The sequence below is a fragment of the Muscardinus avellanarius genome (genome assembly GCF_963383645.1).
Source record: "Muscardinus avellanarius genome assembly, chromosome: 8".
Classification (NCBI taxonomy): domain Eukaryota; kingdom Metazoa; phylum Chordata; class Mammalia; order Rodentia; family Gliridae; genus Muscardinus; species Muscardinus avellanarius.
In genome coordinates, this window is record NC_137794.1 from 82,592,515 (window position 1) to 82,617,145 (window position 24,631).

Below are 24,631 nucleotides of genomic sequence, written 5' to 3' on the forward strand. Positions count from 1 at the left end.
CAAACTCTGAAAGAAAACAACTTCCAGCCAAAAATTTCCTATCCAGCAAAACTTTCTATCAAATTAGATGGAGAAATAAGAAGCTTCCATGACAAACAGAAACTGAAGGAATTTATGTCTTCAAAACCAGCGCTAGAGAAAATACTCAAAGAGATTAACTACAAAGAAGAAATAGGTAACACTCACCAGAACCAGAGAAACAAGAGTTTCCATCCAACAGACAACTAAGACTGGTTATCTGTGGAGATTCATTATTTATGTTAGTCTTTTACCTATCTCTAAATTGTATTGTTTGCCTTTATTGTTGTTAATTTTTAGGATTTCTAGTTGGAATATTAATATACCTTCAGATATAGCATTTGGAAATATTTTATCCAATTCTATTAGTAACTTTTAACTCTGTTTACATTGTCTTTGGATATACAATATTTTCTTTTATTTTTTAGGGAGTTTGTATATTCTTCTGTTGCCTGTGCCATTGAAATCATATCCAAGAAATCACTGCCAATTTCAATGTTGTGAGGTTTTATGACCCAGATTTTCTCCTAAAAGTTTATAGTCTTAAGATTTATATTTAGGTCTTTTATCTAGTTTGAGTTAATACTTGTATGTGGGATTAGGTAAGGGTCCAATTTTATTCTTTTCCATGTAATTATTATTTTTCAACAATATTTAGTTAAAAGATTATTATTTCCACCACCAAATCTTCGTGGAAACCTTGTCAAAAATAACTTGATAATATAGGGAAGAAGTTAGCTCTAGGCTTGTATTTAACTCCAATGGTCTATATATCTGCCTTTAGAACAGTACTTCACTGTTTCAATTATTGTAGCTTTATATGGTTTGAAATCAGAAAATATACATCTTCTAGCTTTGTTTTTGCTTCGAGATTGTTTTGGGTATCTAGAGTCCATATTCCATATCAGGATAGATTTTTTTCTGAAAAATAAATATATGATAGTTTCACCTAAAAAAAAGAAAAAAATATTCTCTGGTAAGAAAGAAAGCAAAAAGAAATATTGAAATGTTATCTTTAAGTCATCAAAAGCTTGGTATCAGACAAATGAAACTGTTATGTGAGATTATCATTTTTAATTTTGGATAAATTGCTATAATACTAGATGTCAACCACTAAGCCAAGCATGGGAGGGAGGGATGGGGAGAGAATGGGGTGGGGATCGGGTGGGGGCTGACTGGGCGATGTGTGCATGTATGTCTACAAAAGTTTGTATCCCACTATGATGTATGAATACAGTGCACCAATAAAATAAAATTAAAAAAAAAAGAAAAAAAAATAAAAAATAAAAAGAACAGTCCTAAATTCCATTATTTTCTTCATGACTTCTAATTATGGCACATGTGAAAAAGACATAGATATTGTGAAAAAATATACTCTTAATATTGAGTAGGGATTATTATAAATAAGAGGAAAGAAAAGGCAGTATGGGTAAAACGAAAGAAGGCAGGAAGGAAAAGAGGAAGAACGGAATGGACGTAGGCGGGAAGACTAGTTCCTCAAGGTTGTCTTCTTTGTATCCCTTGGAGCACAGGAACTGATCTTTTGCTTTCTAAACCAATGTTTTTAGAATGCATGGTCTCTGACATCCACAACTCTTAGTCCATCTACTATGGATAAAGATGATGTAACTCTAAGATCTCCCATATTAATCCTGCTTCTTACATAAGGCTACATACATCCTCTTGCCTTGGTTCTATTCTAGTAATCATCAGGCTTTGGAAGAATAAAAAAAGGTGCTTTTATTTCAAGGTTACAAATGTATGGAAAAACACAACACAATGTTGGAGTGGAATATTGTTTCTGTGTTCAAAGAAAAAGCTCCGTGAATAGATGAATTAATAAACAGTTTTTGGGAGAGCCACCTCTTGAGTTTAAGGCTCAGAGGCTTCTGGATCTGGCAAGATGAATCACTTGCCCTGTTTGTAATACTAAATGGAAATTGACAGATATGTTTAATTTATCCTGTTCAGTATTACAAAGCTCTTTCTTCATTTGATTTTAGAATAGCCCTTCTGAAATATTTGCTCTGGTAAGCAAAGGCAAATATTAGGTTTTACACTCCATTTGGTGGGATAACGGTGATGATAATCTGACATCGAAGAACCAACGATTCCAGGTTTGTTTTATGAAAAAGATTTTCTCTCCAGATACATTGTCCTCAGTAGGTCATCCTGTCACCACCCCCATTCATATTTCTTGAAATGGGGAGGGGAGGGTAGACCATAAGCATCCTCATACTAAGTATTTTTGTAAAGCATATTTTTTATGAATTACCTTTATCCTCTTGCACTCATGAGAGAAAACTTTCTTGCCTCATTAAATCTGTAATTCAACGTGTGCCGTGCATGCTATATTATTATGTTTGACATTAGGTTATATAGTGCATAGTAACTGTAATGCTACTTGCAAACAAGCTGTTTTTTTCCCCTGAAGGTAGAATTAAAACAGGTACTCATGGGAAACAGTTATTTCTAGTGTTCTTTTCTTAATGAGGCGGAGCTGAGGATCAAGAGAATGAAGGGCTTAGCCCTGTACCACCTTCAGGAGCGGCTGGGTGCTGCTCCTTTTCTTACAGTGGAAAATTCCTTCTCAATTTAGTATGTGAATCTTTCTGAAGAGAATTTCTCTTAGCAAATGTGGAAAAAGAGATAAAATGCTAAGTCTTTGAGGATCTTGATGCAATGAACCATTCTTACTAAATTTGCTTTTTCTTTGTATTGAAAAGGAATACAACTTTCATCTCTGGTGAATATACTCTAATCCATTTAGTAAATATCATAATTGTGTTGAAATAAACTGAGACTACAGTTGCTCCTACCTGTAGAAACTCATATTTCTCTAGCCAGTAGATTGATAACAAGTTATGTCCTAAGTAGCTAAAGAAAACGAAGTGTTGTATTTGCTGCTTATACAATGTTTTATAAAACTCCAGAAATCAATATTGTTCCTAAAATGAACTAATTTGAAAATCTTAAAGGTAAAATGTATATATTGAGTCTTCAAAGTCCAAAATTGTAGAAAATTAAAATTATACAGAATATATATAATTGACAAATGTCACATTATATTTGATGGGAATTATTAAGTGAATTTTAATGGGTGGTTTTGTTTATGCAGAATGCTACCCATTCTAAAATCCTTTAGTTCTACTACCTGTTGGAGTTTCTGTTCATTCCTTACTAGTCCTTGAAAATATCACTAAAACCTTTTTTAATCCAGTGTTCTGACTAGTGAGACATCAGATAGTCAAATAAAGACCATCTTTGATGGTCAAAGATGTAAAGGGAGGAGGATTCCAGCAGGAAATTTAGTTTAAGCAAACCTCAGTATCCAAATGGATTGATATAAAAGGAGGCTAGACCAGAAGTTCCCAAACTTTCTCAGCTTATTAATGCTCTTAGTACTGTAATTCTTATCAAGGTGCCTCCTTGCCAATAAAAATATACACAATTCTATTTATTAAGTAACTGGGGAAAAATAACTTGATAATAACCGAACAGTCATTTAAAATGTATTACACATAAATTCAAGAGTATTATTATTTATTTACTTTGTAAACAACCATAATTAGCTTACTGATGGAATGTGGTATCTGTTGTGCAGTACAGTCATCCTCATGTGTCTACTGGGGATTGAGTTGAGAACCCCAAGACTATCAAAACTCATGAATACTCAAGTCTCTTATATAAAATGGCATAATACTTACATCTAACCCATCCAACCCTCTTATTTAATTTACATCCTCTAGATTATTTACACTACCTAATGTACTAGACATGGTATATAGTTTTTATACTATATTTTTGAGGAAATAATAACAAGAAAACATGTCTGTACATGCCGAGTACAGAAATTACTATTTTACTGTTTTTATTCAAGATTGGTTGAATCTGAAGATATATAACCTGAAGATAGAGAAGATCAACTGTATCCAAATTCTTAAGGTCAAATATCAGATCAGACAGTGCTAACCTAGTTCCTATTCCACAATGATTTTGTGCTTTCTTTCTTTCTTTCTTTCTTTCTTTCTTTCTTTCTTTCTTTCTTTCTTTTTTTTTTTTTTTTTTGCGGTACTGGGGATGAAATCCAGGGACATTTTACCTCAGAGCTATACCTCCAGCACTATTTTTTATTCTTTACTTTGAAACGGAGTCTCACTGATTTGCAAAGGCATTCACTAAGTAGCTGAGGCTGTCCACAAACTGAGTTCTTTCTGTCTCAGCCTCCCAAATGCTGGGATTACAAGTGTACGTCACCATGCCCAGCTCATTATTTTCTTTTTAACCATGGTATCCACTGAAAAATCTTGCTTAGAAAAGATATGACATGATTAAAAGCATGCATAAATAAAAACAGTTTAACATTGTAGAGCTTCCTTTGGAAGGAATATAACATTATGTAATTTTAAAGTTACAAACTATCTTAGACTGGTTGTCTGTGCACTATTCAATAGATATTTAGTATTATTTTTTTCTTCAGACATTTACAGTATTTCACAGTACCTCTGGTCATTTACTACATCTTTAAGCCTATACTGTTTCTCTGTATTAATTTACTCAAGCTACAAGGTATGGACAGGGTTTGATTCTTCCAAGAGCCTTTCCTTGGCGTTTAGAATCAAACCCTGTCCATAGCTTGTAGCTTCCAGCACTGTAATAAAGTTAATTTCTGGTGTTTTAGCTACTCAGTCTTTGGTACTTTGCTGTGATGGCTTGAGTAAATTAATACAGAGAAACAGTATAGGCTTAAAGATGTAGATTAAGGACTAGTATAAATGCAAGTCACTCCATGAGGAATACATAGGACATGATAACCAAAGAAAAATGAAAGGACTCTTAGAGACACCCTCTCACTGAATAGAGAATAAGAAAAAACAGGTGTTTATAAACGAGACAGAGCTTGACCATGGCATAGAGAATATTATTGGGAAATTTCAGTGTGATAAAAGAGAAGACAGAAAAATCTTAATCGCTATTGTACGGTACATAAAGATTAGGAATAAAATTAAAAGGATTATTACCTCAAAATATACTACAAAGCTATAGTAAAAAAGCAGCATGGCACTGTTATAAATATAGACACACAGACCAATGCAGTCATATTGAATATATAAATTCACACACTTACTAAAATAAGCTAAAAATGTTTGACAAAGCTGCCATTCAATAGAGAAAGGATAGTCTCTTCAATAATTGGTGCTAGGGAAACTAGACATCTACATGCAAAAGAATGAAAGGAGACTCTGCTGTCAAATCATACACCCATACAAAGAAAAACCCCTCGAAACATATGAAAGAATTAAATTCAAGACCAGAAATGATAAAACCACTAGAAGAATAAAGGAAAAATACTCCTTGGCCTTGGTATGGTAAGGATGTTTTTAATAAGACTTCAAAGGCATATTCAACAAAAGTGAAAATAGACCAATAGGACTACAGCAAACTAAGAAGCATTTTCATAGCAAATGAAAGAATAAACAGAGTCAAGAGGCACCTTACAGAATGGGAGAAAACATTTGCAATCTGACCATGAGTTAATATCCAAAATATATAAGGAATTCAACTCAACAGCAAAAAGCAAAACAAAAATGTTAATAAAAATGCAAATAATTTTATTAAAATGATAAAAATATATAAATAGGCATTCCTCAAAAGAAGACAGATAAATGATAACTAGTATATGAAATAAAATTCAACATCACTAATCATCAGGAGAATTAAAGTTAAGACCATGAGATATCAGCTTACCCCTATTACAATCACTCTCGTCTTTTACTCCATTGAGATGTATGACTACAAGATCCAATAAAAATTAAAATTACATTTGAAAATGATGATACTGAATGCTATAGGAATGATGTAGGATAAAGGGAACTCACACACTATTGGAATAATGTAAATTAGTATAAACATTATGGAAAACAGTAAGGATATTCTTAAAACACTAAATATAGATATATCATATGATCCAGAAATCAAATATTGGGCAAGGAAATGAAATCCATATGCTGAAGAGATTTCTGCATTCCTATGTTTATTACAATGCTATTCACAGCAACCAAGACATGGAATCAACTTAAGTAACCATCAAAGATGAACATATGAAGAAAATGTTCTATGTATACATTTGACCATTAAAAAATAAAATTTTATAATTTGCAGCAATGTGGATGGAAGGAATTTATGTTAAGTGAAATAAATCAGATACAGAAAAAGAAATGCATATGATCTCACTCATGTTGCACTAAAAGAAGATAATGTGATAGAACTGGAGAGTAGAATAGTGGTTACCAGAGGCTGAAAAGAGTAGGAGGGAAGGAATGGAGGTGCAGGGAGAGATTGATCAATGGATACATAGTTGGGAAGGAGAGAATTAAGCTTTTATGTTCTGTTGTGCAGTATGCCAACTGTGGTTGAAAATTCTGCAGAAAATATCTCAGAAGAGCTAGAAAATAGGATTTAAGTGTTCTCATAAAAAATAAATGATAGATGTATGAGGTAACAGGTATGCTAAATTATTACATGATGCTGTAATACATATTATATGCTGATTAGTACATGATGTGTACATGTATTAAAACATCCTACTATATGCCATGAGTATGAACATTGTGTCAATTAAAAATTATTTCTTTTAAAAAAGGTCATTAGTTGTTGCCATATAGCTTAAAAATGACATTTAAAGAAACACTTTTAATGGAGTACTAAATACAGACAACCAGATGCAGGAGATAAAAAATAAGAAAGAATGGATAGGCAGGAATAAAGAAAATTAGTTCAGTCTCATTTTCCATATTTCAAGATTTGGCAACTAATCTCATAAATGACTGTGGATAATAACTAAAGAAGACAACAAAGGTAAATGATGATTGGTAGTTCTGTGTACATTTGATTTGATGGAGAGATTGAGGACTGGGTTACTGAAAGGATTCAGGAGAATGAGGACCAAGGCAAGGGAGAACCAAGCAAAGGTGGTACCTGGAGAATGGAGGAGTGAATAGATGGAGAATCCTTCAGCCAAATGGGTACTTGTGGCTAGGGAAAAACACATTTGGTAACAATTTCATGCTTATGCTTAAGAGGGTCTTCTTTTCACACAATTTAGGAGGAATTAAAATGGATTCACTCATGAAAAAAAATTTAGATGATTCAAAAAATGTTCTAATAATGTCAAAGTATAGGGTATCAAAGATACTTGAGAGAGTTAGGAAAAATAGAAAGAACCATAGGAAAGAACAACAGATACTCTGAATATCCTCAAAGCTTATTTCCCCAAAGCAATGTCCTTCAAAAAAGCTTTTTCTTATAATTTACTTGTTATAGAGTCTTCCATACTATGGTATGTATTGTTTAAGGAAGAAACATTCACTAGAAACATTAGGAAATGTTTAATGTGATGGCTTTAAAAGAGATTGCAGAGTTAAAAGAAAAATAGAAGCAAAGTAACTTAACAGAGAGCAAGTTATATGTAGGGGTACAATCTCTAAATTGAGGGATAATATCTGAAGCAATCCTTCATAGAAATTACTGGAATCAGAATATGGCTAAGTAGTAATATAGATAAGAATATACAAACATGTACCTTAGGGTGAATGAAAAGGGCAATTATTCTAATTCTGTGCAAAGAGCTACTTGTGGCTTTGGAAAACACATTTGGTAACAGTTTCATTCAAATATTTAGGATGGTCTTCTGTTCACACAACTTAGGAGGAATTAAAATGGATTCACTCATGAAAAAAATTTTTAGATGTTTCAAAAACTGTTCTAATAATCTCAAAGTATAGGGTATCAAAGATACTTGAGGTAGGAAAAAACTAGTCCATAAAGTGTAAGTTAAATAAAATCTTTTATTATTATTACTACTATTTTTAGAACGCAGTAAGATATTGTGAATTAGTCTTATTCCATAGTTCATGTGTTACATTATCACTGATCTGCATAAGACCCCTGTTTCCATATTTATTTATTCATTTTCGCCCATTCCTAACCTCTTTTCTTATATTAGATGACTTTAAAACTAGTATAAATAGGTACAGAAACTACACTTAGAAATCAAAGTGAATGTTTTCTACTTCATCTATAGTCTTAAAACCTTGACTATTCAAATCACACCACTTTTACTCTTTAATGGCAAATGTAAAATTACCTTTAATCCAAAATTCCTTATGTAAATTCCATGTGTATTTGGGTAGGTATGATGTTAATTTCTTAAGTTAATTTGACTTGATATTCTTTTTAGATAAATATATTTGAGAATGATAATAACATGTAATACAACTTTTAAATAATTGAAATATACTTAGAAGCTCAAAAATATTTTGAAATGTTACAAGTCTGTGTCTTCATGTTCTTTCCTAAACTTTACGTCTTCTCACTAAACATTTTTAATTTAGAAAATACGAGATAGTTCAGTCCTTTTTGAACTATATACAACTATTTTGCTGCCTTTTTAGATTCCTTTTACTGAGAAAATGTCTAGCTGATTTGAACAAGCCTGCTATGTGAAATTTTGGTTGCTTTCTTAATAGAACCCAAACTTTTATATAGATTCACTCCTCATTACTCACAATAATGCCAAGTGCTATAGTCCAGGCAAATATTTATTATTTTATATAGGAAAAGACATTACAGTAGAGCCATTTCTCAGTAGAGCAGGGGAATAAAAGTTTTCTGAATTTCAGCCCCTTCTAGAACACCATGTAACAAGCCCTTAGAAGACATTGCAGAGCTGAGATTTCAAATCCTGTTTAATCAGCCATAGCAAGCTCTGTGCAGTCCCCATGGAACAGCTCTGAATGGAATCAGGGTTCCTCCTCCTCCATCCAGTGTGCCGCCAGGAATTGCTTTCTGGTCAGAGTCAGCCATGACAAGCCACAGAGAGAGCGTAGGGCTGGGAAGCTGGGTCTCTGCATGTCAGTGAGGAGCAAACAACAGAATACAAATCATCAGCTTTGTTTTATGAATGTCTTTATTTACAATACTAGAGTGAAATTTTTTTTAAAGAAGACTTCAGCATTAGCATTGGATCTGTCACTCACAGCTCCAAGTTTGATTCCTGACCTATGAATGATCTTGTATTCCCTTATTTAAAAAAAAAAATCTCTGCAAGGTTACTGTCAATGTCAGAAAATGTAAACCTCAAGCATGCATTGTAAGGGCTTGGCATGCATGTTAGAAGGAAATAAATTTGCTTAATAAAAAAGGGATGATAACTTTCACTCAAACTAAGCTTATTTGATTGCACAAGAGAGAATATACCTTCTTATGCAGTAATGATTGAATTTTAATATAAATTTTGCTCTGAATTTTTTGTTTTTCTTTGACCAACAACATTACCCAGCTTAGCTTAAGGTCTCTGCAAAATGCCTTTCAAATTGATGGATGTCTGTGCTGAATGCATTCAAACCCAACAAAAGTAAATGAACCTTAGGGATGGATAGAAATCCCCTAATTTTGACCACGATCCTTAATTGTTTGGAAATTGTAGCATTCGAAAAAAGATAACAGAAAGGGCCACATTTGGTTTCATGGATCTTAAGCTATTTCAGCGAGCTTGGAACACTGGAGGAAATAATAAGTGAACTTACATACATGTCAGGCTTGCTGTTGATGGGTACGGTTCGTATAAAGGTTATTCCTAAGGAAATGTCTATCATTCCCATTCTGCACTCTGGTGATTTCTGCTTCTTCCAAATAATGCACTGTAGAACAATAAGATGATTTAAAAATAATAAGTAAAATATGATATAATAACCCATCTTCTGTGCAGTAATGATTATGCACCCTCTCTCTTGTAGCTTCCAGCAGTAGGAGGACAGTTGACATTTACCATCTCATATGACCTCGAAGAAGAGGAAGAAGATACAGAATATGTACTTCAGCTGATGATTCTCTTAGAGGTAGAGTAGTGAGCACATCACTTTTTATCTGTTATACCGTGTGTTATTTGAGGTTGCCCATACTATTTTTTACCTGATTGATTTCATATACTTTATATACTATTAAAGAAAAATATACCTTAGAGATTTTTTATGTACCTCCTTGTGTTCCATTCTGAGACATATGTAGAAAACTAAATGTATTCATTGGTTCTAATGACCAAGAGATCTTTAGACTAGGGTTTATATTTAAATGTAAAACATAATGATCATGCTTCCAAGATTATAAATATGATGAAAGTGTTTAGGTGAATGCCGATTTATATAGCTTTATTTTTTCACCTCCCTTGCTTCCACATAGATGTTATTGCCTGTATACTTTTTTATGTTAAGCTGAAGTGAATATTCTGTCCATTTAGCTATCACCAAATTTTGACTTCAAAATCCTAATTTAGGTAAGAAAGATATAGAAGAAACTGCTTTTTATATTTCTAAGGCCATAAGCAATTTCAAAATGCTAAAAGCCTAAAAATTTCTTAAAAGTCCTCTCCTACCCTTTGTTAGGGTTTTTCCTCCCCACAATCTGAACCTTCCCCTCAATAGTCACACATCTCACGGTACCACATGGGCACATGTTGATTGAGCTACAGGTTTTGTGGTTCTTTGTCTTAAACCTTTTATGTATGCAAATCAATGGCAATATGGTAAGAATCATTTCCTTAAAATGAGCATTTTTTCAAAATTTTATTAAGTGATCTGACTTAAAGATAGATACATATGCAAAAGGTTGAAAAGTTACATATCATTAATATGAATGAACTAAGAAGGACAACCTAAATGTCATAGGTCAGTCTATCATGCCAATATTCTACTGTGAACATTAATAAGCTGACCTTTTTCTTTTTTCCCCCTCCATATATAGAATTCCTTTATAACAATAGCCTAATTTATTAATTTTTTTACCCATAGCCAGAATAAAATAGTATACTTGAAAATATAATTATATTTACTTGTGTAAAGTCAAGGTGTTTGTAATTACATATATGTTAGAAGATGCCAGCCATTATTTTAGTTTATGGGGGGAGTAAGGCCATACAAAACCAAGAATTTTGTGCTTGTAGTACATCTGATAAAGCTAATACTCAAATCCCATTGCCTTCCCTCATCTATGCCAAAAATATACTGAATGGCAAAGTAAACCATCCTGAAATTTAAGATGTACTGAGGAGCCAGGCATGCTACACTTGTAATTGCAGTACTTGGGAGGCTAAAACAGGAGGAGTCTGGATTTGTAGCCAGCCTCAGTGACTTATTGAGGCCTTCGGTAACTTAGTGAGACCCTGTTTTAAAAAAAAAAAAATTAAAATAGGGCTGGGGTGTTGCTCGGGGTTAGAATGCCCCTGAGTTAAAACTCCTGTACCAATAACAAAACAAACAAAACAAAATTCTACTGAGTGTAATCCAAAGGGTAGAGAATACAAATGCTTCTTACCTTGTTGTGGGCATACCATTTCAGTTTTATACTTATATATTTCCTTTCTTCTTTCTAGGGAAAAGACCTGATAATCAGCACAGCCCAAGATGAGGTGTATCTGCAACCGTCTGAAGAGCACACTTATGAATCATTGCTTAAAGCAGAGTCATTTACAATACATGGCACAAATTTTCCAGTCAGTAGAAAGGATTTCATGACAGTGCTTGCGAATTTGAAGAGAGTCCTCATACAGATCACATACAGCTTTGGGATGGATGCCATCTTCAGGTAAAATCATGAACTGCAGCTCCTAAATTGATAGACTTTTCTTGGGGCAAACAGTGAGCACGCTGGAAAAATGAATTTTTTAAATCTCTAGCACTGTACCTTCAAACAATCCAAAGAAGGTAAGAATAATCACTGGTCTTTGGAAAAGTGTTAACATTAAGCATTTCAGATGCCCAGAATAAAATTTTCTCAGCTCTTATTACTATTGATAGTTCCTTTGCAATTCTGCCAGAACATGTGACAAGTAAGGATTTCTAAGTTGTAAAATGGTAAGCTGGAAAAGAAAGTCTATTTTATGATGGCTCAGATAGTAGAAAGCTAAGATATATTTTCAAGGACTCACGTTCAGAAAGTGGCTGGTAAAATGCATTCTTGCATTAATTACTTACCTAGTTTCTGACTTAGTAGGATGTGACTTATAATAAGAAATGCAAGACTCTTCATTTAAATAACCACACAGCTCTGTACAAAGCACTGTGATATTGTAAGAAAGCCATAGTGTATAAGCAAGAGTATGAGTTTTGCAGCCAAACTGAGTAGGAATTCAGAAAGCTTTATTGATTGTATTATAATCTCTTGGCAAGTGACTAGGGTTTCTAGAGGCTTGATTTTATGTGTGATGTGCAATTTATAATGTCTACCTTTTAAGGTTGCTGAAAAAATGATACATGATGATTACATGAAGTGTTCATTACCCAGAACATTTTCAAAGATTAGCTCCTTTCTTCTTGCTCATCATGATTTTTAGGGGACTTTGGAGGGGTTTTGTTTGTTTTTGTTTGTTTGTTTGTTTGTTGTTTGGGAATTTTTTAACTTAAAATGCAAACTCTCTGAATTGAACTGAATATATCCATATCTGGCTGGCTACCATAATTTTTTAATTTAAAAATAATGGAATTTGCCGGGCGTGGTGGCGCACGCTTGTAATCCCCGCGCTTGGGAGGCAGAGACAGGAGGATCGCGCAGGTTCGAAGCCAGCCCCGCGCGCTGGCTTAGGAGACCCTGTTTCAAAATAAAAATGTAAAAATAGGTCTGGGAGAGTAGCCCAGAGGTAGAAGGGCTTCCAGGATCCCCAGTACCACCAAAAAAAAAAATAATAATGGGATTTTATAAAAATAAAAACAATTTTTAACTTCAGGTGTGTGTGTGTGTGTGTGTGTGTGTGTGTGTGTGTGTGTGTGTGATTTCTGGGAATTGAACCCAGGGGTATTTTACTTCCAAGTTATACCTCCAGCTCTTTTTTTTAAAAAAAATATTTTTGTTTTGAAATAGGCTCTCGCTCAGTTTCTGATGATGTTGGCCTCAAATCTACAATTCTCCTGACTCAGCTTCTCAAGTGCTGGGATTACAGGAGGCATATGCTACCACACAGGTTTACTTTCATCTTAATCTAAATGCGCTCTTTCCCCTTCTCCTTTTGTACCCAGAGGCTAAATAATACAATGGCAAAAATCTCTAAACAAAATTAAGTTAGATCATCAAGTTGGGCCCCGCACTAGCAACTAGTATACTCGGAATCAAAGCAACGGCTCCAATATTATTTTTTTGCAGATGCCACCCCACATTATTTGCTTGTACTGCTAGTTTGTCTTCCACTGGTAATATTTAAAAAAAAGTGTGATCATCATTACCATTTCCCAAAAGAGGAAACTGCAGATTCAAAAACAAAACCCTTGCCAAACAACGTACCTCTTTTGCATAGGCAATTCTGCTAGAAGCTGGGCTAAAGTGCCATAAGGATGAGAAGCAGCACTCAGGAATTAATTATGTTTTTCCCATTTAGTAAATAGAGATTGTCATGATGTTTAAACAGTACAAAAAGATGAGTCTTCCAGCTTTCAAAATGAATGACAACCAAATTGACAAAAAGTGGCTAGGGGGCTTATTTGTTATTGTCAGCATTGTTTCTCAGGCTAGTTAATCCAAAAACACTTCCCCCTGATTTATATCAGACAATGGCAGCATCTAGCCATCTTAAAATCACTGGTTCCCTTTGAAGCCTTCTGAGGTTTCTCTCTGTATAGGAGGGATGCATTCACAGCTCAGGAGCTCATCCAAGTAGGTGGCCTCTCTCATCTACCTGTATTGCCAAAGCACTGTGGTTCAGGAAGCAAAAGCCAATGTCTGATTTGAAACTTCAGCCTACTTCAGGTGAGCTGAAAGTCAGCATGAATCCTGAGTCACTGAGCTTGTTATATTTTATTTATCTTTGATCTACCAGTAGATTGAGTCATATTTGTAAAACATCACTTGAATTTATTTCAACTTGTCTTGCACAGTAAGCTTCTGACTTGCACACTGTTTATGTTCCAGCACAAGTAAATTGAAACAATCACAACAGAATCTCATGTTTAGACTTATTTAAAAAGGCATGGCAGTTCTCTCTGCAAATGGGCTTAGGTGAGTCCAGAGCTACAGTTAATAGTGGAATTGTGTAGTAGAAAGAACACTGGGCGGTAGATTGGTAGGTCAAGGAATGTGACTTTTGTTTTCAACTCCACTATTTAATAGTTGTAAACATAAGAATGGCTTTGACCTCTTTGTAATTCGGGTACTTTTTTCCTAAATTAAGGAGGATAATATGTGTCCCTCCTAACTTTATAAGGTCACTCTGAGAATGGAACTAGAGAACTGCTGAAGTACTTTGGTAATGGAAAATCAGCACACAAATATGAAAGATGCCGGCCTGATCCATCTCATTCTAAAAATAACATTGTCTCCAAGTACCATCCAGACGTTCAGCATCTAGAAGGAGGCACAGAATGTTTCCACACTGATGCTCATTCTTAGCAGTCATTCTTTTCCAGAAAGCTGAGAACCCCGTATAGTATAATTAATTGATATCTTTCTCACTATGTTTTCTAGTAGGATGAAGAAAAGATTTGAAAATATTTCATTCTTCTTTTAAGCATCTAAGAGAAATAAACCTGATATAACCACACATCTTTCTCCTTCAAATTTTCCAAACCTTGGACTTAGTAGCACTCTCGATCTTAGAGCTCTGCACAAAATATCCTTTCTTTTCATCCTAAAGTAGACAGTAGTTTGTCAAATTTTTAATTTTTTTCTTATGAAGATACTGGATTTTCCTAACCCTTGAGAGCAGATGTGACCATATGACTTGGTTTAGCCAATGGAATGTGAACAAAAGTGATGTGTATTTTTTTTTTCCTGGGAAAAAACATTGAATTGTCAGTGTGAGCATCTCTGAAGCTTATTCAGCAACCACAAGATCAAACAATTTGGAATACTGACAACACATGGAGGTCAGCTTCCCTGGTTGTTTTGATGTTCTAGTTGCTGAACAAAGCCTACTCTTGTAAAATCCTCTACAGTCCTGAAATACCTTTGAGAATTGGGATTGTTACAACAGCATAACAGAGCCCATTATGACTTTATCACGATAAAGCCATGTATCTTTATTGCTTAAAAACAAATACAAAATCTTTTAAAGGCAAGATATCTTCACATATTTTTAGAGTAAATTTGGGATTTTTGTATTAAAATGGACAAAATTTATATAAAATGTAATGTAGAGAAAACCATTGTAAACAAAAGTATCTGATTACAGAGGTATTATTGATAGGTACACAGTATGCTTCTACTTTTGAAATTAACAATCCAGGTAACCACAATTTAAAGAAATTATACTAATAAAGACCATAGTTCTTAAGCAATATGTTGGCATTACACCTGATAAGAAATGTAGCCAGGATTTTTAATTTTTTAATGATACTTTTGTCAGTGTATTGTAATCCCACATCAAAATGAAGTTCAAGGTGATACACATGCACACAGTACTGATGAGTCTTCCCTGGGATTCTACCCCACTCCCTTGCCTTCCCTATACACTATATTAAGAATGGCATTGATTCATGTATTAAATATGGTGTCAATTGAAGAGTTTCCTTAAACAAGTCTCCCTCCTCCTCTTTCCTCCCTTACACCCTCCCCATCACTCCACTGGGGTTTCTCCTCCTTTCTACTGAGTCTCTTTTATATTGCAATTTCTCTCTAACTTCAACATATGAGAGAAAATATATGACCCTTTACTTTCTGTGACTGGCTATTCTCACTTAGCATAACATTTTCTATATCTATCCATTCTCCTACAGATGATAAAATTTCTTCTTTAAGCCTGAATAGAATTTCATAGTAGGTATATCCCATGATTTCATTATCCATTCATCTGTTGTTGGACATCTAGGCTGGTTCCATGATTTGGTGATCAGGATTTTAGCCCCCATGTGTCCCATGAATGTATCTCCCAGCACTCCTCTGAATATTGGAGTAATTCAGCTCATACACATTTATTGAGCATCTTCTATGTGTATCTGTCTCAATCTCAGTTCTCTATCCTATAAAATGGCAGAAATAACATCCAACTTTCAAGATTGATGATGGTGAGAATGTCTGTAAAGCATGTGGCATACTTTCTAGCACATGCTGGGAAGCAGTGTAGGGTAACAAGTAGATCCCTGATTTTGGTGTTACACTTGGGGCTGAATCTGGCTTTTGCCATTGAATATCTTTACCATAGTGTTCAAGTCATTTTACTCCCCTGAGCTTTAGGCTCTTTATTTGTAATTTGGGATAAAAATATTTTTTACATTGAGATCGTTGATACTTCAGTGTTATTCAAACACACAATGTATCACACAGAAAACAGATAATAAGTAGTAAGTAGTAGTATATGGCTGTTCTAGGCTAAGCAATGAGGATATAAATATAAATAATCATTGAATTCAAAGAAGACATAGTCTAGTAGGGAAGGCAGATTACACACTTATGAGATCATAATAAACTATGCAATAGAATCGAATATAGTACACACAGGTAAGACTAAGAAGGAGGAGACGAATTCATATATTACGCCTTAATATATTACTATTATCATTATTAGTACTAGAGATTCAGCCCTGAAGAATTCTTCTTCTTATCTACACCCTCAATCCTTTTTTAGATTTTTAATTTTGAAACAGGGCGTAAGTTATCAAGGTGAGCCCCAAACCTGGGATCCTCCTCTCAGCCTCTCCAGTACTGGGATTGATTATATATCATTTAATATATTGATTAATTAATATTGATTATGTAGCATTTAATATATCCTTAACAGATGGATGAAAGAGTATTAGATTCCGCCCTTCACTTCCCCCATTTAATATGGGACAGAAATGTTTGCAGAGAAATCATTGCCCTTTCCCAGATGACCCCCTCAAACATTGACTGGACCAGTGAGTGATTCCATTGCTTCATTGGGAATGAGAAAAGTTCTCAGGCTCCTCCAATGGAGCAGTATTTTGTAGAATTCCCACAATACAGAGGCCAGAGGAAGTTCTAAATCACCATCGTCAGTGTTGACAGAAATAAAGCAGAATAAAACATTTTAACAGCAACAAAATCTTAATGATAGTTAACTCAAAGTAACATTTTTTAAAATGGAATAAAATATGTCTTCAATGTAAAAAGGTATAGGGGTAGGAAAAGAGTCTTAAGACAAGAGGTTTTTTCTTCTTTCAAAGTCAAAGGTTTTGTGGCGGAGGGTGGTTGTTTTAGTGTAGTCTTGCATATCTACCTCTGGCGGAAAAAATAGTAAAGCAAAAATATATTAAGATAGTTCTTAGACAGTGTAGCTTATATTAGTTTGTCTTTTTTCTTCATTCATCATCTTATTTGCATTTTCAAGTTGTAATAATGAGAGTCAAATAAAGCTTTTGACTTAGTTGCCAAATCTTTGACAGTTCATGCATCTCCAAAATTTAGTACTTTATTACTGCCAACATTTTGTATTTAAATGAATGCAGCCTGGTATCAGAAAAAATGAAAGAAAGAAAATGACCATATTGAAGAGAAAAAATAAACGGCGGCCTTCTTCATGAGCAACATTTAAAACTGTTAAGCACATTAAAATCCCATTTAACAAATAGCAGACCCTAATGAACACTGGGAGTACTCAGTGAATACTAATGTGGAATATTACTGGGAAAGATATTCGAGTGTTGAAATCTCTCATTACTCACAATGTCTATACAGATTAAGGAAAGAAACATCTGTTGTTCAAAAGACAAATGAAATTTGGCATTTTACAGAAAATATTTTTGTTTTTATATCTTTACTTTTTAAATTTTTTTCTTAATTAGTGGATTGCTCATTATTCTCTCTAAAAGCTTCTAATGTTCTTCCTTTAAGTTTTTCATATCAATTTTGTGCTTTAAATCTTGGTACTTTATAAGCAATTGATCGACCTACTTTTTAGTAAACTTACAATCTATTGTATAATAATTAACTAACATGTCAATATGTTTTTGAGTATTCATACCAACCAAAAGGTGGAAACAACACAAACGTCAGTCAACATATGAAGGGATAAACAAAATGTGGTATATACATGCAATGGACTATTATTCAGGCACATAAAACAATGATTAACTGATTTCTGCTACAATGAGGATGGACCTTGAAAACATGTTAAATGAAATAAATCACACACTAAGATCACGTATCACATGGTGGCATTAACATGAAATATCCAGAATAACTAAATCCACAGTGACAAAAGCCGATTGGTAGTTGACCAGGGTGAGAAAAATAGGTGAACAGAGGACTGCATGATGGTTACAATGTTTTCTTCTAGTACAATGGGAATGTCTTGGATCTAGATAGAGCTGGAGTTGTACAATGTTGTGGATTTGCTAAATAACACACCATTGTATACTTTTTATAAAGTTATTTTTCTTATGTGACTTTAACCCCAAATAATGAAGAAAAATGAAATGCTTGTGACAGTACACCATAGCATGCATTAGGGTTTTTGGTGAGGAAAAGAATAACAGGGTGACATTTAAGTGACCCATGAAACTTAAAACTATGAACAAGGATTTTTAATGTCTGCCTGTCCAGGACCATGCTATGCACCTAGAAAGGATAGCATTCAAGAAGTGGTGTCCATGAGTTCATCTGCATTAAAGATAATGCCATGGTCTTTACAGGGTGCCGGTTGTCAGTCAGTGCCTAGCAGAATTTCATCCAGCTGTTTACTTTCCTTTTGTGCCTTATATTTCTTATATATTTCGGATATTAACTTTGTAAGTAAACTATTGATAATTTTTTCCTGTTCTATAAGTTATCTCCTCACTTGGTTGATTTATTTCCTTTGCTGGGAAGATTTTAGTTTGTTATAATCTCATTTATCCACTTTTTATTTTGTTACCTGTGATTTGAGAGTTATATAAGAAATATTATTGCCTATACCAGTGTCTTGAACTGTATCTCACATATTTTCTTCTTCTATATTTCTTCTAGTATTTTGACAGTTTCAGGTCTTACATTTAGGTCTTTATATACTTTTAGTTGATTTGTATAAGGTAAGAGATAGAGGTCAAGTTTTAATTTTATATATATAGATATTCAGTTTTTCATGAACCATTTATTGAATAGGCTGTCCTTTCTCCAGTGAACATTTATTGTTCCTATGTCAACCTTCTGTTGACCATAGATGCTTCTGTTTACTTCTGGTATCTCTATTCTTATTGGTGAACCTATTTTTATGCTAGTACCATGCCATTTTGGTAACTATGACTGTGTCAGATGTCTTCAAATCAGGCATTATGTTTCCAGTTCTGTGTGTGTGTGTGTGTGTGTGTGTGTGTGTGTGTGTGTGTATAATTTTATTATATATTCAGTTACAGAGTCATAAAAATAACCACAATATCACTAAGGCATATTAATATAATTTCTTAATATCCTCAAGTAACCAGTAAGCTTTTAGATTTTTCTGAATTCACCAATATTTTTCATTTTTAGCCATTTTTTACTCAAAAACCAAACATCTCATTTGTCTGATATGCTTCTTAAGGCTCTTTCAATATAAAATTTTACCTTTTTTAAGTTTTTACTGGTGAATTGTGGTCATACATCTTAATGGAGTACAAGATGGTAAAAACATACATGCACGCATCACCTAATTAGCCCTCATCATTAATTATTAAAACTTTGTGATAGTCATCTTTTAGAGTACCCCACAGTTTTAGTTTTACTGATTATATAGTTGGTATCATTTATGTATTTCTCTGATTATCATATTACTGTAAAGTTGTAGTTAGCCAAGAGGCTTAATCAAGTTCAGAAATAAGTTTTGACAAGACTACTTTAAACACAGCTTCTTATGGCTTAGCATCAGGAGGACATCTTGGGGTTTTTTTTGTTTTTTGTTTTTCCTAATGTGTGATGTTAAGAAACATTGAAAAAAAATCGAAGAAGACCTTAGAAGATAGAAAGATATTCTATGTTCATGGATAGGCAGAATAAATACCAAAATGGCCATACTTCCAAAAGTGATAAACAGATTCAATGCAATACCAACTGAATTTCCAAGGACATTCCTTACAGACATAGAAAAATCAGTCCTTAAATTCATTTGGAACAACAAAAAACACAGAATAGCTAAAGTAGTTCTCAGCAACAAAAACCATGCAGGAAAAATCACAATACCTGACTTTATACTACAAAGCCATACTAATAAAAACAGCATAGTACTGTCACAAAACCAGATACATAGACCAATGGAGCAGAATAGAAGATTCAAAAGCAAATCTTCTCACTTATAGCCAATTGATTTTAGACAAAGTGGCCAAAAACTCCAAAAAAAAAAATACAACCTGTTCAATAAATGATGTTGGAAAAACTGGTTAACCGTATGCAGAAAAATGTAAATAAACCACATTTTCCCACCCTGCACAAGAGTCAATTTAAGATTGATCAATTCAAGACTTGGAAATCAGACCAGAGACCTTGAGGCACCTTAAAAATGGTATAGGCCAAACACTGGAACACATAGACACAAGTCAAAACTTTTTCAACAAGACTCCAAAGGCACAAGAAACAAAAAGGTGAATCAATACATGGGATTGCAATAAACTGGAGAGCTTCTGGACAGCAAAGAAAACTATCAAGAACCTCAACCAAGGGCCAACAAAATAGAAGATTATTGGCACCTACTCCACTGATAGAGGACTAATATCTAGAATATATGGAGAAAATTAAAGTTACAAAAAGACAATATATTAAATATAATATTTATTTATTGTGGTACTCGGTTTTGAACTCAGGGGCCTTCTACCTCTGAGATATGCTCCTATCCCTATTTTATTTATTTTTTGTACTATTGGACATTAAAGCCTGTGCATTGTACCACCAAGCTACACCCCCAGCCCTATTTTATATTTTATTTTGATACAAGGTCTCACTAAGTTGCTGAGGCTTGGATTGAACCTGTAATATTTATATTTCAGTCTCTAAAGTACTTGGATTACAGGCACATACCACCATGGCTGGCTAACATTTTTTTCTTATTAGCTAGAATACATCTATCCATACAGAATTTTCCCTCATCAACTGTGTGGTTATGTTGATATTTAGTTTATATTGGAAAGGGATGATAAATGTTTGCTTATTTCCTTGTATTTAATGATTTTATAAAAACGAGTGTGTTACCTCTCCCCCAGTGAATTGTTTTATCATGAACTCTGATTTAGATGTATTTCATGTGTTTTAAATCATTGTATTTTGCTTATTGATGTTTAAAAATTCCTCTCTTTGGACAGTGAAAGCTCTTCAGTGGCTCATTAGTTTGAAAGCTTTTTTTCTCAAAATCTTCTTATTTTTGAAGTTATCTTGATTTAACTATTTAAAAATTATTGGTTTTTTGGTTGTTTTGAGGTGCTAAAGAAGAAACCCAGAGCTTTCTTCATGTTATGCAAATATTGTACTACTGAACTACAGCCACAACCTATTTTGTTTTTCATTTTGAGACAAGGCCTCACTAAATTAGCAAAGCTGGCTTTAAACTTGCAGTCTTCCTGCCTCAGTCTCCCTGGCATCTGTGATTACTGGCATACAACACCATGCCTAGTGCAATTGAATCTTTAAAGTTTACTGTAATAGCAATTGTTTTGGAAAGATTATGCTATTTTCTTATCAATGAAAAGCTAATATTCCACTATGGTTTACCCAGTAATTTCTTTATTCTAAGCTATTTTTCTCTGCATGAAAACCTCATAATATAAAATTTTAAGATAATTTGCTTAACTTAAATCTGAATATCAGTAACACAATGTGGGTTGGAGAATATATTGAGATTAAAAATAAAGTTTATTTTTTATTGGCATTGGAATTCTCACATATAGACATAACATCAATAAAAGTGTTTCCTCTCTTAATTCTCCCTCCTCACTCTCCCCTAAGCCATCTCTCTCACTCCACTGGGGTTTCTACTCCATTATCTAAGGCCCCTCTAATATACCAGTTACTCCCTAGCTTCCACATATGAGAGAAAACACAAGACTTCACTTTCTGTGACTGGCTAATCTCACTAAATGTAATGTTCTCCAGGTTCATCCATTTTACTGCAAATGACATAATTTTTCTTCTTTCTTACTGAATAGGATTTCGTTGAATTTATTGTATAATTTTATGATCCATTCATCTATTGATTGATACCTAAATTGGTCCCAAATTTTGACTATAATGAATCATGCTATTATAAACAAGAATATGAATATATGTGTATGATATTCTGATTTTATTTCCCTTAAAAAGATACCCAGGGGTGGTATAGCTGGATCATATGGTGGATCCATTTCCAGTTTTCTGAAGAATCTACACATTGCTATTCATAGTAACTCCATTAATGTGTAATCCTCTAACAGTGTAGAACAGTTCTGATTTCCCCACATCCTCACCAGCATTTATTAATGTTTGATTGCCATTCAAATTGGAGTTTGATAGAATCTCAGTATAGTTTTGATTTGTATCTCTCTGATTGCTAATGATGTTTAACATTATTTATGAAGTTTATTGGCTATTTGTACTTTTTTATGAAATGTCTAGTTCAATCGCCCATGTCAGGATTGGGTGGATTTCTTAGTTAAATCTTTTAAGTTCTTTGTACACTCTAGGTTTTAGTCTTCTTTCTGAGAGTATATGGCATAGATCATTTCCTATTCTGTAAGTTCTCTCTTTAGATTCTTGATGGTTTCTTGGATGAACATAAACCTTTTAGTTAAATTCCATCCCATTTATTAATTCTTGTTTTAATTTCCTGAGCTTTGGGGGTTTATTGAGGAAATTACTAACAGTACCTATATATTGGAGTGTGTACCTAAGTATTCCTCTAATTATTTCAGTCTTTAATCTAATTTCAAATTCTTGATCCTCCTTGAGTTGATTCTTGTGCAGGGTGAGAAGTTGGGATTTAATTTCATTTTTCTATAAATGGATAACTTTTCCTAACACCATTTGTTGAAAATTCTGTCTCTTCTCCAATGCGTGTCTTTGGCAACTTTGCCATGCATCAATTGGCTGTAGATGTAAAAATTTTTTCTGTATCTTCTATTCTTTTACACTAGTCTATATGTCTATTTTGTGCCAATATTATTGTTTTTATTGCTATAGCAATGTGTAGATTTAAAGTCAAGTGTCATGATGCCTATTGCATGGTTCCTATTATTCAGAATTGCTTTGACTATTATGGGTCTTACGTTTTTCTGTATAAAATTTAGGACTGAATTTTCTAGATCTATGATGAATGGCATTGATATTTTAATAAGAATTGCATTGAGAGCCAGACATGGTGTAGGATGTTTGTGATCCTAGCATTTGGGAGGATGAGATTGAAAGATCGTGGTTCACCAGTCTCAGCTACATAGTGAGGCCCTTTGAAACTCAGTGAAACTCTGTTTTAAAGTTTAAAAAGACTAAAAAAAATAGGGCTGGGGGTGTAACTCGAAGGTACAGTGCTCCTGGGTTCCATCCCCAGTACCTAAAAAAAAAAAAAAAAAAAGAATTACGTGGAATATGTAGATCATTTTTGGTAGAATGACCATTTTTATATTTATTATATATAACAACATGAGAAATCTTTCCATATTCTAAGATTTTCTTTATTTTTTTCTTTAGTATTTTATAATTTTTCATTTTAGAGGTCTTTTATCTCTTTGGTTAGATTTATTTCTAGATATTTTATTGTTTTTCAGGGTATAGTAAATGGAATTATTTTTTGGATTTCATTTTCAGTGGATTCATGGTTGGCATATAGAAAGGATACTGACTATTATAGATTATTTTGTATCCCACTATTTGCTGAATTTTTTAATCAACTCTAGAAGTCTTTTGGTTGAGCCTTTTGGGTCTTCTCAGTATTGGATCATGTCATCTGCAAGGAGAGAAAATTGAAGTTCTTCTTCTATTTATACCTTTGATTTCCTTCTCTTGTCTCATTGCTCTGGTTAGAGTCTTGAGTGGTATGTTGTAAAGAAGTGGTGATACTGGGCATCCTTGTCTTGTTTCTAATTTTAAAGGGAATTCTCACAGTTCATCTCACCAATCAGAATGATGTTAGCTTTGGGTTTTGTTTGTTTGTTTTTTGTTTTGGTCGTGCTGGGGTTCCTGTAAGCCCTTCTACCTCCGGGCTACACTCCCAAACCTACTTTATACTTTTTATTTGGAAACAGGGTCTCTTAAGCCAGCGCGGCTGTCTTCGAACCTGCACGATCCTCCTGTCTCTGCCTCCCAAGCGCGGGGATTACAATCGTGTGGCGCCACAACGCCCATCAGCTTTGGGTTTATTTTATATTGCCTTTTTAGTGTTAAGGTAAATTTAGTTTATTCTGAATTTCTAATTTGTTTTACATGAATGGGTTCTGGAGGGTTTTTTTTCAAATATTTTCTCAGTATTTATTTATATGTAATGTGATTTTTGTCTTAAGTTTAATCTATATGGTGAATTATATGCATTGATTGGTATGTGCTGAACCATTCTTACAGCCCTGGAATAAAACAAATATGGTCATGATATACAACTTTTGTGATATGGTTTTGAATGTGTGTTGCTAGTATTTTGTTTATAATTTCAGTGTCTATGTTCATCAAAGATACTGACCTATAAGTTTTGTTTTGGAGACATCTTTATTCACTT

General features: G+C 33.7%; 1 protein-coding gene across 2 annotated transcripts in view; it reads left to right on the forward strand.

Moving 5' to 3' along the window:
* The window catches only part of LAMA2 (laminin subunit alpha 2), a gene marked incomplete at both ends in the record, with an annotated part of 652,317 nt that overhangs the window by 359,054 nt on the left and 268,632 nt on the right, over window positions 1–24,631 (forward strand). For both annotated transcript variants that reach the window (XM_080699817.1, XM_080699818.1), the window contains 2 exons: window positions 9,816–9,917; window positions 11,447–11,658. In XM_080699817.1, the coding sequence (XP_080555943.1) occupies window positions 9,816–9,917; window positions 11,447–11,658 (314 nt within the window). The remainder of the gene's footprint in view (window positions 1–9,815; window positions 9,918–11,446; window positions 11,659–24,631) is intronic.